Source organism: Pteropus medius, unplaced genomic scaffold (genome assembly GCF_902729225.1).
Source record: "Pteropus medius unplaced genomic scaffold, Ma_sr-lr_union100, whole genome shotgun sequence".
NCBI classification, from domain to species: Eukaryota; Metazoa; Chordata; class Mammalia; order Chiroptera; family Pteropodidae; genus Pteropus; species Pteropus medius.
The window spans coordinates 26,931,107-26,947,478 of NW_024350319.1; the positions used below are offsets into that span (position 1 = coordinate 26,931,107).

A 16,372-nucleotide genomic window follows, 5' to 3' on the forward strand; every position below is an offset into this window, starting at 1 on the left:
AAAAATGAATCAGAAACTTAGTCACACGTACCATTAAAAACATTATCTATATAATCTTTGCTTCCTTTATATGAAGCTGAAACTATATTTCTTTGACTCCATGCTATTTAAACACAAAATGTAATATATGATACATTTTACTGTAAGTTAAAATGAAGAGTAGCCAGCATACAAGTAAAAGTCAAATACAATAAAAACTTGAAGATTTTATTTTTATCTCAAAATGCCACCTAATGTCTAAGGAATGTCTATTTAGCTGGTCTGAGGCTTTGGTTCAGAATAAAAATTTCCTACTTTATAATTACACACTTCTGATTGTTTAACAATTTATTTCCACTTACAAATCAAGCCCTAGAAAAAAAATAATGCACAAGGGCTTTTAGCAACTGGAATGTTATTTGATTGCAACTCTTTTGCAAATATGAATTCCGTATTTAGCTCTAATCAGCAACATTTTAAAATCCTCTTTTGTGCTTAAAACCAGGCTTTCTAGAGCCTGCATCTGTCATAATTGGGTTCAGAAATCTATATAGTTTGTTTCATTTCCCTTCTATGTTTAGATTCTTAAGTGAAGAAATGTTTATTAAAAGTAAAGAGGAAGAGGGAGAAATCACAACATGCAGCACTATGAACAAATCAATCTTTTGCAAAATATCCACCAATGTTTCTGTTTGCTGTATTCTGTTGTTCATTGCAGCTGCTAGTAGGAATCATCCAGGCTGCCGAGCTGCCCGCCTTAGACATGGGGGGCACATCTGATCCCTATGTGAAAGTGTTTCTGCTACCAGACAAAAAGAAGAAATTTGAGACAAAAGTCCACCGAAAGACGCTTAATCCTGTTTTCAATGAGCAATTTACTTTCAAGGTATTGTTTTATACTTATAATTTTTCCTCTGTTGCTTTAGTTAAAAGACTGATCTCACCCTGACATATAGACATGCATGTGATCACTTGTTCAGTGACAATAACTGATTCTGTTTAAAATTTTTATTTTCCATTAAGTGAAGATTCTACCTTGCATTTAGATCTGGCCAAAGTACGATTCAGCTTGGCCATTTCAGAACAAAATATAGACTAGATTATGAGTAAGTTGTCATATTCACATGTAAAAAGTGAGGTCAACTTCAAGTATGCCAATAGGCTTGAGCGTTTTCCTCTCTCTAAAATAAAGTCAAAGAAATAATAAAATTAATTTTCTAAGTTTCAAAGTTCCTGAAATATGTAAATCCCATTGCGTTCACAGAATAAAGCTAGGTTCCACTATTTAAAAGGTACAAATGGATATTACTCTGATTACAAACACCTGTGTGCACAGGGCCAAATCTAACATTGTAAATCCCTTCTTCTTAACCTACTAATAAAAAGAAGGTGAACATATTGTTTTTCTGTATTTACAGCATTTTTCCTTTACTCTAGGCTCTTCCCTGGTATTCTTCATCTTGTTGAGACACCTCAGTTGACAAACGATAACAAAGAGGGTTTCTGGCCATCTAATAACTTAACAGGAATACATGCTCTGCAGGCCTCTGGCATCTCTGCATACACACATGTTTCCGTAGTTCTTGTCTAAAAGTCATGCATAAAAATAGTTCTTTTGTAGATATCTTTAACGTGTGAAAAAATTTTTAATGCATTACTTAATATGTTTCTGAAAAATAAAATGTGCATGAGTATACCAGTAGGCCAATTCAAAATCACCTGTTCAGCAGCCAGCTTTGAAGAAAGCATGTGCCTCATGTTAGCAAACATTCTAGTATGAAAGAAATGGATGAAATGGAGGCTATGAGTTATTTTCTAGAAACTAGTTTCTAATATTGTAAAACATCAGTGTCTCTTTTCACTCTGAAACTTGAACTTTTAAGAAAAAGTCCCTAATCTATTGTCAGTAATCCTATTTAAAAATCTATACTTTTCTATACAGTGATACAGTAGCAATAAAAATAGTCTGGAAATAGTTTATTCAGACCTAATCACTACAGTCAATGTATCACAGAACATAAAAATGAAAATAAAACTAAAAAATATTGCTATTGATAATCGCGATAACTTTATTTGACTAAGTATTACTCTTCATTTAGGTCAGTTGTTTTTAACCAGAATTTAGTAAGCAGATTCTTAAATTATTAGAGATAACATTGTGAGGGCTTTGTTTTTGTTTTGAGGTACTGGTGTATTACTTCTAAAATGCATTGCTAATAATTTTATTAGTAATTTCTGTGGCTTCAAGAAGTATAATTATTAAACTTTTGAAGCTGCCTTTAAAATTGTATCGGGTTCCCTTTTATTTCAGAAGGTTGATCGAACCAAAAAAGTACAATATTTTTATGCATTTAAGAAATGTGCTACTGTTTCTAGGGAAGTGGCGAATTTATCCAGTAGACATTGTGGACTATACATGTTGAAATGCTAATAGGCAATATGATATAACAACGGAAATATAATAGAGTTTTAAAAGGATTGGCTTTAAAAGTTAGTTCAAATCCACTTAACATCAACTCTGTATCCCTCAAACCAAATGCTGCTTCTTTTCCCTAAAACAAACTCCTACCTGAAGGAACTACTAATCATTCAAACAATATTATTTATTAAGTGCCTACTGCATGCACATACTGTGCTAAATGTCTTATATACATTACTTCAGCCTCAAACGGACCTGTGATGTAAGTACTAGTATTATGATAGATGAAAAAGCTGAGATTTATTCACTTGCTCCAGTCCCTTCGGCTGGAAAGCAAGAAAGCCCAGGCCTAGTTGATGCCAAGTCCAGATTTCTGATGAATGCTATCATAACACAATCATGAAAATAATCTAAAGAGATTTCAGAAATCACATGAGATTTTCAATAGTTTATCTCTACTCTAAAATTTCTTTTTTCTTTCTTTGAAATTCCGCACTTTGGAATTTTTTTTTCATTCTAGAATGGAAAAACTATTGTGCCTAGTTTTTGATTGTAGATTCCAAATAGATAACAAATGATAGAAAATAAACACTTTGGAAAAACTAAGATTTCTTGTACATATATGGTCAAATATTCTTCCTTCTTCCCTTCTTAATATACAGAGTTGATTGAGAAATGTTTGTTGGAGCATAAGACAATCACTTACACTAATAAAATAGGAAGTGTATGAAAACTGATCAAACCTTCAATACAAGTCTAAACAACTTCTTAATTAGGCATTTCTACCCAGTTACTGAAGTGTAGCTCACGCATTGCACTGCTTTCCTTGAATATTAAAAATGCACTAATAAACCTCCCAACCCATAGCATCTGTCCCAGATATATTTGAACAGCTGGAGAATTCATCAGTTCTTGGCCTTTTGCCACCACTCATCCTAAAGAGTGCCATAAGAGCAAACGAACTTCAAGATCTATATTATAATGCATCCCTGAAATTCAAAACATCAATTTTCGAGTCGGTTCTCGTCAATCAGTAAATTATTTTAGGGAGTGGATGAGGCATCTTGTGAATTTCATTTAAACTCTTTCAGACTTCTAGCATAGCTTTTAGTAAATCTTTGCTCTATTAAAATATGGCACCCAAGTAGCTTGAAAGAGTTAATATTAACTTTTGAAACAAGTTACATACTCCTGAGTAAGGTACACACTGACAATATAACTTGAAAATGATAACAAAATACCCTACAAGAAAAACACTCATATAGTGAAATCAGCTTGGTTTATTCTTTTATTAATCTTCAAAGGTTTACAGCATGACTAAAAGTAGAATCTATTACTAATAATACTAACAGCTTCTAGAACTTTGCGATAAAGTAAAAAATTACTAAGGGAAGCTTCCATTTCCTGCCAAGTAATTTAAACCTCAAGTAGTTAGTCAAATGAGTCAATTTAAGAAAATACCAAAAGCACAATTATCCTGTTCTGTTTATCCAATATAAGTATCAAAATTAAATGCTGTAAACAAGTAAAATGTCTTAAGCATTTTTTGTGACCAGATATTTTACTCTCATCTGTTTCATTTAGGTGCCATACTCGGAACTGGGTGGCAAAACCCTGGTGATGGCTGTATATGATTTTGATCGTTTCTCCAAGCATGACATCATTGGAGAATTTAAAGTCCCCATGAACACAGTGGATTTCGGTCACGTAACTGAGGAGTGGCGTGATCTGCAAAGTGCCGAGAAGGAAGAGGTAAGAAAAAGATTAGCATTTCTAGTATGACAAACTGTACTTGCCGGTTCCTACTCACATAATAATCTACTGAGAGATGCTCTTTGCAAAAAGCGGTGTGGGCCTCTAGCTGCTGACAGCTGGCAAAATAGTGTCAGGGGATTGCATAATCTCATTAAAAAGTATGCAGGCCTTCTGGGTGTTATTTGAAAGAAAGGAGAAAGATTTATGCACTTAGGTCTATAGACAATTCCTTGGACACACACACAAAATATCTGTTCCTAAAAGCTTACCAAATGCCACACACACACTTACTTCTTTAAAGGGACAGTAAAATATCATCTTATTCTTTGTATTTTCCACAATCATTCTGTTTCTACATAAGTTACGTAGCTATTAAAAAGAAATAAAATGCCATTTTTCCTTGATTATTTCTGCATATCACAAATGGTTCATTGTTTCTCCTAAAGATATCAGAGCATGATGGGTAAAATGTCAAATACAATTCACAAAGGCTGATATTAAATCCATTTTTTAAATGATTCACATTTTTATAGTACTCTTAACATTGTTTTTTTCCAGTTTTAATAATTTAGCTCAGGATTTTTCTGTGATTTAAAAAGGGAAGTCCAATATCCTCAGTGCATTTAAACTACATAATAATCAATTCTATTTGATTATGCTATGTCTGCCTGGCATTAGCGTTTTTCTGAGTGAATGTCTCAATAGGCCAATACCAGAAAAGCAAACAACTCTTAGCTTCTCTGAATTCCAAGAACTAGTCCTTTTCCAGCCATTTTTTGCATATTGACATGAGATTATAATTACGCAAGGGATTGTCAATAGTGTTATTTAGCATCCCTAGGATTCCTTAAGATATGAACACTTTGGGGCCACCAGGGAGATCAGAGACTGGCATAAACCTTCAGAGAAACTCAGTAAGCCCATCACCAGGGAATCCTCTCAGTCTACGGTTTACTGTGAACAATATAATAAAGTGAGGTTTTAGAATAGGCTTGTGATTGCTATTCTCAAACTGAATTTTATTAGTGCTCTACAATTATTATTTGATTGTATAAGAGGAATCAAAATTATCTGAGTTAAGCTCTACTTTTCTTTTTGGAGGGAATATATATAACTTAACCAAACAGAGTAGTCAAAATTAGATGCTTGAATATTGAGATAGACCTAGCCCTACTGTGGATTTTCAAGAACCCAAGGATAATATTGCATTTTCCAATTTTGTGATTTTTATAAGTAGCCTTCCCTATGAGTAAATTATTACCAACATTAAATCAACATCTATTTAAAAAGAGAAACATTCAATCATTGTTTCTAATTGTTTAACAAAATAGTAAGCTTGTTTCATTGAATTTTTATATTTTTTGGAATGTTTGGCTCTGTGTGAATTTCTTACAGCTGAGGTGGGAGGGCAAATTGGGACCATAACAAATATTTATTAGCAAATTGGTATTAATTGACTAGTTTTTGACTGGCTTTTTGGTTAATAGCATAATATGACCTGCATGTGCTTCACAATGCCCACCTGTCCAGACTGCATGGCTCATATTAGTCACCTCCACTCTTTAACTACCAAGTGGTCTGGAATTCCAAGATTGCACCCCACTGGGTTTCTGAAAAGTTGGTAAATGTTTTTGCTTTAGTGAAGACAATGTATGCCATCAAGTGATTTTTCTCTTTCAAGAATTCTTTGAACATGGGCAGAGTTTGTGGTTTGGCAGTAAGCTGACAACTTTAGACTCTAGAACCTAGAAGGTTAAGTAGACTGACCAAAAGAATCACATTTATTCTCACTTGCTGAGTTGCCCTCTTCTCTTTCTCTTTCTTCCATGTCTTATCTCCCTAAGATTTTTGTCACCCACCTCAGTTAAAAATATTCATTACGCAAATATCTATTGTTCCTGCTATATTCCTAGAACTGTATTAAGTGTTTTTAAAAAAGCGAAAAGGGCAAACCCTGCTCCTGCTTTCAGGGAGTTTAGGGTGGTCTCATTTTTCTCCCTCACTCCAATCTTTGCCTTACTTATTGCCAGCTAGACTGGTTTCTGGAAAAGTCCTGACTTTAAGACCAAACACTCCTTGATTTCAATTCTTATCAATCCATTTACTAGCTCGGGGACATTGGATAAGTCACATAAACTCTCTAAATTCAGATTTTTAATCTAAAAAGTGGCTAACATTATCTACCCTCTATCTTATGGATTAGAAAGACTAGACTATAAAGTTCCTAGCATAGAGCCTACCTAGCATGTAATAAGTGCCCAATAAGCAAGAGATTACTTTCTTTCTTATTTACCAGTCTTAATGTTCTCTTTCTCTTATTTTTCATCTCCTTAGTCATTCTTTCATTTCCCCTTTATCTATATCTACTTTCTTATTTTTCTTCTCACCACTATTGTACTTATTAAATGTCTCTGGAAGTTTCAATGGAAAATAATTCCACAACCACATTTTAAATTCTAGAGCCTTTCCTCTTGATATCCACTTGGGCATAGAAATTTTTGTTTTTCAGTTGAGTGACTATTTCCTTTTATCATCACATAGGCAACCTCGTAAAACAGATATCCAGCTTACAAAATATTTCTGGGCAACTAGACTTAGGTATAAACTTTCTCATAAAAAATGAAATAAGATTCCAATTACGTTTTATAACCGAAGAATTACTTACTATCATTGATATGTGTTCTATCTTTTTGTACTAGTGTTCGTTAACTGTAGAAATTATTGTGTGAATAAATTGAAGTCAGATTGACTTTAGTTCTCATGAACAATTTTTAAAGAAATTGTTTTACCATATTACATGAGCAATTCTGTTCTTGATTTTAGTTTGCTTTCATCTAATAGTGTTAAATGTTATTTTTAATATCATAGGAGTTAAAGATGCTAAGAAAGTGACAGAAAAAAAGAATTCAAGAAATAGCTTTGGAATCTGGAAACTGAACCACTAACCACAGTAATCTGTTCAGGTAGAGATTTAGATTTAAAAGGGATAAATACAATGCACTAAGCTCCAATCTTGTGATTTTGATAGAATGGGGTAAGGTTTTGTTGCCAAAAGTTGAAAATATAAAAGTCATAAGATGCTGAAACAATTATGTAAGTGAAAGAACTGTGATGTTATTCTAGTGATTAATTAAATGTGCAAGCAATTTGGAAAAAATAGGAAGGAGCTTTACCTGAAATTTACTAAGCATATGTTTAGAACATGGGGTGTTAAAGAGAAAACTATGCCAGAAAAAGCCCTAACAAGCACACAGCTCCCTCTGTTAAGTTCTAGCCCCTGGTGAAAACATCTCTGGTGAAGTTTCCATTCTGACTTAATAATATAGCTCTAATTAACCTAATCAAAGCCACTTTACCAGCTTACGTTCACTTGCCGTTTTTGTTATGTTGCATGATTGACTATTCTCTCTCCTTCCACCTCCCAACATGGAATTTGGAATTTTACCTTGCAAATGGCTATACCTTTCTCCTCCTTTTGTTTCTTTAAAACAAAAACATATATCCTTTGAGTTTTGAGATATGGTTACATATAAAACTGTTTTTTTAATTTTCCCTTTTTTAGTATAGGGCCTCAAAAATCATCCTTTATCATCTTCCGTTTTTGAAAGGCTTCTAATATGTATAGCTTCAGGCTGTCTATTTTGAATTTTTGAGTTTCTGCCTTTTAATCATTCAAAAAATATTTATGCCACCTACAAGTCAAACCTGAAAACAACCTTCACTTTTAGAATTTATTCAATATTTTCATCTAATTATTCTGAAAGCTGCAATCTATAGCTATGACTCCATTTTCTTTTTGTAAATTTTATTTACGATCATTTTCGAAATTGTCTCAGTCCTGCACCCCAGTGTCAAGTTCATCCTCAAAGTATTTAGACCCTTATTTTAGTATTTTGTTCCTATTTTTTTTATTTATCCTCATGCCTTCTGGTACTTATCTCTAAAAACAGCATAAGAAGAAATAGATACTTTTTTTTTTTTGGAGGAAGTCTGTCTCATAACTTGACCAGTACTGTTTTGTCTCCATTAGAGAAAAAATCTATCACTTCTGCCTTGTGTAGAATTCATTAAAGACTGATTTTTTAATGAGATTCTGTAATCCAGTGCAGATGGAAAAAAAAAATTGATTGCTGAATTAAAACAAGTTGGGACATAATTTAATTAGTATCCAGACAGAAGGGCAGAGAAGCTACTTTAGTGCCTTAATAGAAAATCAATTTTGCAAGAAAATTTCACATTTTTAAGCCTAATTAGAAAAACATTTACTTCACAGAAAGGCATTTGGAGAATACACATTCAATCAAATGGCAGAAAGTTTTTTAGCTTCCAATGGTCAATTACTTGATATTTCTTTAGAATGGGTGAAAGTTATCATTCCTTATGGCATCTTTTTTGTCTAAGAATCATAAAAGAGCTAATGCTATTTCTAAGTATATTTAGTAGTCAGATGGTAACTCATGCCCTGCAAGAATCTTTGTACAACAAATCAATGCCCTGAATGGAAATCCTTACAAAAGGTTAACTGCTGGAACCTTAATCGTGGATACCAATAAGAACTTTCCTTGTCATTCACAATCTATCACACTAGAGAAATGCAACAAAGACACTGATGTTGATTCATAGCATTCCAGGTAGGTATCTTATTTGTATCTGTTTACTTGTTCATTGTCTATCTTCCCCAGTAAGCTCTATCCCAGCAGGGGCTATATCTACTGTTTCCCACTGTGAAACCAAGTTTGATCACAGAGGTGAGCACACATTAGGCATGCAAAAATATTTTCGAATGAATGGGGAGAGATGGTTACTACATATGGTGAGAGATGTTTCCAAACTTCCTTTTCAAGTTTATGTTAATAATTGTATTATTTTCCATATTAAGTCTAAAGTATTCTGAAAGCCTGTCATCAAAATATCTCAGCACCAAACAATGAAAATGGTTTAGTGCCTTTTTTGTTTTTTCAGTCTGTTTCTTTAAAAATAGAAGCAATATAGATGCTTAGCAAAATTATTGTTGTTGTTTTTGGTGATGGTCATGAAAATGATAGTTTTTCTCTTACTTTTGTTTTAATTGTAAAGGCTTATTCGGTATTTTTTTTCTGTACCTCTTCTTTCATCCTGTTTCCATGATACACAGAGAGCTTAGGGCTTAATTTAACTTTTAATTAAGGTTATGATGTAATTTTTATTTAGAGCTATGATGTAAGTCTTCTTGCACCACAGAAATGTATCCAGAGGGAAATAAGAATTGGTTACAAGAAAATTTCAAAGAATCTGAATAAAATCTAAGTTTATCATACCTAGACCGTCTGTGGCTACTCAGATTTATAAGACAGTAAATAGGATGTAGTAGTATTAAATTGTTTTATAATATATTAAGACCGTGACATATTTTAGTGTACTTAGTGTATATGTCCATTTTGTGGGACTTGGAACGTAACAATTTTCCTTTTCACTATTACAGAATTTGATTTTTTTTTTTTTTTAACTATGATTTACTTGATTCTGAGTGTTTGGTCAGAATTTCAATCACCAATTATAACTGTATTGTTATGCATAATAAGTATTGTGTGTTTCATGATGTGGTTTCTAAGGACATCAGGAAAAAACAAATAACTTGAAATGTCGCTCTAGGACTATAATATGATTGTCTTTCTAGTTTAAAAGACTTTTCAGGCACAAATGGATGAAACCAAATTCTTACTTCACTGAGCTTCTAAATGAAAATTTGATATTACTTTTTACTGCAAATTCCCTAGAAACGTAATATAGACTCTAAAGAATTAAGCGGGAGGAGAGACCATAGAAATTTTCAAATGCCCTTTGATAAACGTTCCATTGCTCCCCCACTGTCATACCCTAACCTACCACAGTACCCTCCCCTTCACAGCTATAACCACCCAAAAGCCTTTGTTCCCAGCCCTGCTTCCTTATTTCCAAAATTCATTTTCATGAAAGTTTACCTTCTCTTCTCTACATTATCTATGAACACAAATAAAAGCTACCATTTAGTGAGAGTTTACTGTGTACCAACAAAAATAATTCTCACAACATTTTTTTAAATTGGAATTATTAAATCTGTCCTACACAATGAAGGGGAAACAGACCTGAAGCCTGGTAAATTTTTTTTGTCCAAGTTCATACAATCAATGCCAGAGCTCAAATTAAAATACAGCTCTGAAGCCCACACTCTATTTCATCATACAATCTTCTTTAAATAGTCTTTATCAGTCTCTTCAGCGCCAAAATATAGCTGTAAATTTAATTTAAATGTAAAATGAAAGAAAAAAAACTTATGCAAACTAGTTTTTCTTAATTTTGGCGCTATTTTTTTGGTGGGGGGGAATCTTAACAGTTAATCATTTATCTTTGATAACTTGCAACTGGTTGAATACATATATATTTTTCCTTTCCAATATTATAACATATTGTAAATGCATGCAACATGGAGGGGAGTATTACTAGCTATGGCATCTTTTGTTTCTTCTTAATATTTTATAAATACTGAGCATGAATTCCTGCCCAGGAAACAAAGCCCTAGATACTCATTAACACAAACATGTTATTATTCACTCATGAGTGCTGAGGAATTTAATGAAGGCAGAGGGATTTTTCTTTCCATTAAAAAAAAACTTCATTAAATAGAATATAACTTTTTATCCATTCATTCAAAACATATTGAATATCTGTAAAATTAGTACTGTAAAATGGAAGATAAAGATTCACATCTGGGAAATGGTCAATAATAGTAGCAAAACTTCATAATGCAAAATAGCAAAAGGTGCTTCAAAATAAGCCAAATAAGCCAATTTAAGTTAACATGTGTCATACGTTTTAAGCAAGAAGAAAAGGCATGAGCAAAGAGGCTCCATGGAAGAGCTGAAAAAAGTGAGCCAGTCTTTAATACTGAGTAGAATCTGAATAGGGAAAAAGAAACTGAGAATGCCTACTAGAATTTAAAGGAAAAGAGATCAGCAAGGACAAACTTACAGAGCTAAGATCACCAATGACGGGTCCAGATAGGAGTAGAGTGAAAGCTTAAGCAATAATCTACCCTGAGAAATAAGACAGAATGAAGTAGTTTGGTGACCGTTTGTCCCTTAAATATCAGACTGTTAAATCTAGACTCAGGACACTAAAGACAGCTTGTAAAATTTGTTCTTCCCAGGGACAAGCATTGGAATATGAAAGTCAGACACCTCCACCACCCCCACCCCCCACCTCCCTCACCCCTCCCCACCCCTCAACCCATGTCAAGCACTCTACTAAATGCTTTTCTCACATTATCTCATGTAATACTTGAAGCAGTTCTATGGGATAACTAATTCTTCATATCCCTATTTCAAATAGAAAATGTAATTGGCTTAGTGCTCCCAGAAAAATAGGTGAGAGAACAGAGTAAAGATTTAGATCCAGTTCTCTCTAACTCCCAAACCTGTTTATCCTCTACTCTGCCACATTGCCACTTAGTTGACTAACACTCAGTGAGTGCAAGGATGTTATCCATTTTGTTTACCTTCTTATACTCAGTGCCTACCTAGCACTGGGCCTGGGACATCCAAGATGCTTCAACATTTTCAAATGAATTGGTTGGACAAATTAGAATGAGATGAAAATTTTCTCAACAAACATGCATCATGAGTCATATCATGAGGATACCCAATTATTCCAGTTGTACAATGGTATGTGTAATTTATGCTTATATGGTACCCCAAAATATTTTAAATTCAGGCCGCTCTCTCCAAAAGTATTTCTCAACGTACAATATACAATGTACAATAGTGGCTTGTCTGTGTCATTAAGTGGTAAATTTATTAAAATGGCCATCAATGATTTAGGGCCAAGTGTAGACTAGGAGTTAATGATCGAGTTGAATAAAATAGTTTTAATTACTGTGGTAAATGAGGTGGAGGTCCTTGTGAGACATATTCCAACTCTAACCAAAATGTTTTTGACCATTAGCATCATTACACACTCTGTCTCAAATGGGCCACTAGGGGAAAAGTCATCACTGGGAGACGTAAGTTCTGATATATGTAGTGCCAAGGAAATCTGTTTCAATAGGAACTAGTGCAGGTGTTAGTTTTTTCTTTTTATTCGAAGAGTAAAAGGAGTGGGAGTTTTCAGTTGAATTTTAAATAAGCAGAGCAAAGTGATGTGGAAGCATGGATTTCGTGAACATAGATTGGCAGAGCAGAAAGTGAGGAGTGGAAGTGGGAATGGGAACACAAAGAAAACAAAAGGGGAGTGAGAAAAATGCACAGACAAGAATAATCTTGCCTATATGTGGTTTCTTATTATTAAAATAGTGGCAAGGGTTCGTGAGTGGGAAGTAATGTGATGGATGCAGGAGAATGTCTTGTTCCATCGTGTCCACCATCAACCACACATTTGAATCTCTTACACGTGATCTTTTCTGATGAGTTTGTCATATGTTTTGGAACAATTTTTTTTTATTACCTTGTGTGTGGATTCTTCAAATTAAATGTTTCTACCTTCTGTCTTACTCCTACCTCGCTCTGAGCCAGCCAAATGTTTGTATTGTGAAGTCTTTAATCCATTACAATCTGTTACTTGGCAATTAGATGAAATGTCAGTAACTGAGTTGTACTATTGTACTACAAAATAAGGAAGGATAATGAGAACTTGCTGAAAAACAAGAGCTCAAATAATTAAATGATGAAAGAGGGAGCACACATACACACAAACTTATTTGTTTTAAACAAGGCTAAAGATCTTCTCAATTATGAACAAGAAGTCCTTAAATATTGCAAATTGATTTTATTCATTTATTCAAAATATATTTATTAAGCCCCTTTTATAAACCAGGGACTGTGATAGTTTATAGAAATACAATAGTGAATAAGATAGACCCACCAAGCTTATTCAATTATAATTTAATGGAGAGCTAGTACTGCAAGTATATAAACAAATGCCTTGGCCCTGCACTCAACCTATGTGGATCCGACCATGACTTAACTTATTATTTGTACGTCCTTGAGTTTGGTACTTAACCCTTCTGTAAAACAGGATTAATATTACCCACCTCTATGAGTTGTGATACACTCTAAATGAAATCATTCACGTAAAGCACTTAGAACAATACTTGGCACCTAATAAATGTGCAATGAATACTAGTTATTTTTGTCATTGAAAACACTGATTTCCTTGTCAGTTAAAAAGCAGTGCTCTGACCACTAGACTTATACTCTCCTTTTTGTCAGGAAACTGAGATAGCCTAAGGGTTCAGAAGTCATTTTCATACATGGTTTTGATGACAGGGAGAACTTAGTTCCCATGTGTGAGAGACTATAGGAGTGAAAAAAATATCACAAAGACCGACCCACGGTAAGGCTTAGCATGCCTGGAAGGTAGCACTAACCCAACATGGCCCCAATGACTGTGTACTTCTCTATGCCTTGATATCACACCAAAAAAAAAAAAAGAAAGAAAGAAAAAACTCTTAAAGTTCAGGCTCTTCTGTAATCAAAAAGACTAACAATAACCAGTGTTGGTAAAGATGTGGAAAAATTGGGACCCTCGTACTTTTCTGGTGGGAAAGTAATATGATGTAGCCACTTTCAAAAACAGTTAAGTTACTCAAAATGTTAGAGTCATCATATGACTTAGCAATTTCATTCCTAGGTATATATGCAAGAAAAATGGAACACGTGTCCACACACACACGTACACACAAAAAAATTATACAAGAAATTTCAGAGCAATATTTTCCATAATTACCAAAAAGTGGAAAGAACTCAAATTTCTATCAACTAATGAATAATTAAACAAAACATACTCTATGAATAGAATATTATTCAGCCATTTAAAAAAAAAAAAGGAATGAAGTATTAATACATACTACAACGTGGATGAACCAGATTAGGCAAATCCACTCAGGAAGCAGATTAATGGTTGCCTAAGTCTTGGCAGTTATCGGGGAGCAGAGTGAGAGGAAAGAAGAATAGCAGTGATGGGTGTGGGTTTCTTAGTGGGGTGATGAAAATATCCTGAAAGTAGATAGTAGTGATGGTTACACAACTCTAAATATACTAAAATCCACTGAATTGTACACTTTAAGAAGGTGAATTTTATGATATATGAATTACATCTCGATAAAGCTGTTTTTAAAAATAAGTTTCAGGCACTGAACCCCTAAACATAGAAGTATGATATTCTAGGTTGATCTGGGACCCCATTTGAAATAGCACTAAAGTATGCTGGGAATTCTTTCCTAATGCTGTTTCAAAATTTAGGAATATTTCCTCAAAATATTCTAGTCTCCCTTTAAACTAGAACACTCATCTCCAAGATCATGCTCCTCACCACCATGCTTCTTGATATAAAGTCAACTAAGACTCTTTAAATTGGGGTCCCAGACCCAGCTCCAACGTAGGGTAGGGAATTTCCCCAAACACCAACAAATAGTCCCCGGATACCGGCAAGGCGTCCAGGAATTCAATTCAATTCTAATAATATATACCCTGAGACAGAATCGGATTACACAGGTTAAGGGTTATGTCCCACAAGACTGTCCTCCATCCCACATACAGACACACACATCAGATGCCAGCCACAAGGCCAAGCTTGTACCTGTGCTTCGGACCAACTGGCTACAGATAGGAGATTGCAAGGACGCTCTCTAATCACTGGCCATTTGCAATCGATTTGACCAGCCTCTCTCCAGAGGTCAGGGGGGTGGGACTGAAAGTTTCAACCCTCTAATTACGTGGTTGGCTCCCCTGGCAACCAGCCCCCATCCTTAGATGCTGTCCACTTCACCTCATTAACATAACAAAAGACACCTTTTTTTCACTTTCAACTTCCAAGGTTTTCTGGAGCTGTGAGCCAGCAATTGTGCTGTACTCCTTTTGATAGGTGAAGAACCCAGGCTTAGGCCATGTGGCTAGCCAGTGAGAACTAGGATTCAAATACCAGTTTTTCTGATTCCAAAGCCATTTTCTACTAGTCTGCTACTCCCTCCTTAGGATAAGAAGTTTTAGGTTTAATTTTTCTGACATAAAAACATCATTCTAAATATTTGAGCTAATCCTTTTGCAATCTGTCTTTATATGGTAGCTTCTCAGAGATTCTCAAAGTCATTGACTTGTTTATTTCTGGACCTATTCTAGCAACATAATGTCTTTTTTGAGGTAGAAATTCAATATAATAAAATACACAGATATTAAGTGTACGGTTCAATTAGTCTTCATGACTGTATACACCAGTAATAACCACTCCAAGTTGCAGAACATTTCTTATCCCCCAAAAGCCCCACATGCCTCTTTGCAATTAATCCCCAGCCCCTAGAGACAATCTGTTCTGATTTTTCTCACCGTAAATTAGTTTGTCTGTTCTTTAACTACATATAAATAGAATCGTGCTATTTTGTGTCAGGCTTCTTTTACTCGATGTTTTTGAGATCCTTCATGCAGTTGTATACAGCAGTTCACGCCTATCCTTATTGAATAGTATTCTATTTTATGAATATACCACAACTTATTTATCTATTTTCCTGTTGATGGACTTTTCTATTGGTTCCAATTTGAACTATTATAAATAAAGCTGATATAAATGTAGTTGTATGACTTTTCTGTGGACACTGTCTTCATTTTATCTGGATTTGCTAGTTCATATGTAAATGTATGTATCATGCTACTTTAAGCCAAATAGTCTATATAAGAGTGCATTGTGATACTTGCTATATGGGATTCAATAGTGTTTTCTTCTCATTCTCATCCTTGATGATGCTCAGCATCACCTTGATCTTTGACCTTAGTAGCATACTCTATCGTACTGTACCATATAAGTGGTACCTCATTATACACATCCTTATTCTCTAAGTATAAGTGCCTAGCCACATAATGCTGTTACATGAAAATAGCAGGCTATTTGTAAATTTGGGGGAGAGTCCAAAGTTCTAACACAAATTTTCAACTGCACAGGGGGTTGGCTCTCCCAATCCCTACATTGTCAGAAGTCAACTGTATACTCTTGCACATCACAGTAGTTAGTTCGTAGAAGAAAAGTGTGGCGTGGATCAAATAAGGACAGAACTCAGGGTTCAAATCCCATAACCTCTCTGAGCCTTATTTCCTTTTAAGCAAAATGCTGTTGAAAATGTGTGTGTGTGTGTGTGTGTGTTTGAAATCTATTTGTCTTGGTTTTTTTTTTCCAAAATTTTAGTAAATTTTTAGAGTTGTGCAACAATCAGAACCTAAT

General features: G+C 34.3%; 1 protein-coding gene across 1 annotated transcript in view; it reads left to right on the top strand.

The window, feature by feature from the left end:
- The window catches only part of SYT1 (synaptotagmin 1), a 479,939-nt gene that overhangs the window by 359,052 nt on the left and 104,515 nt on the right, over positions 1–16,372 (top strand). The window contains exons 8-9 of the mRNA XM_039838907.1: positions 698–865; positions 3,983–4,150. Of these exons, the coding sequence (XP_039694841.1) occupies positions 698–865; positions 3,983–4,150 (336 nt within the window). The remainder of the gene's footprint in view (positions 1–697; positions 866–3,982; positions 4,151–16,372) is intronic.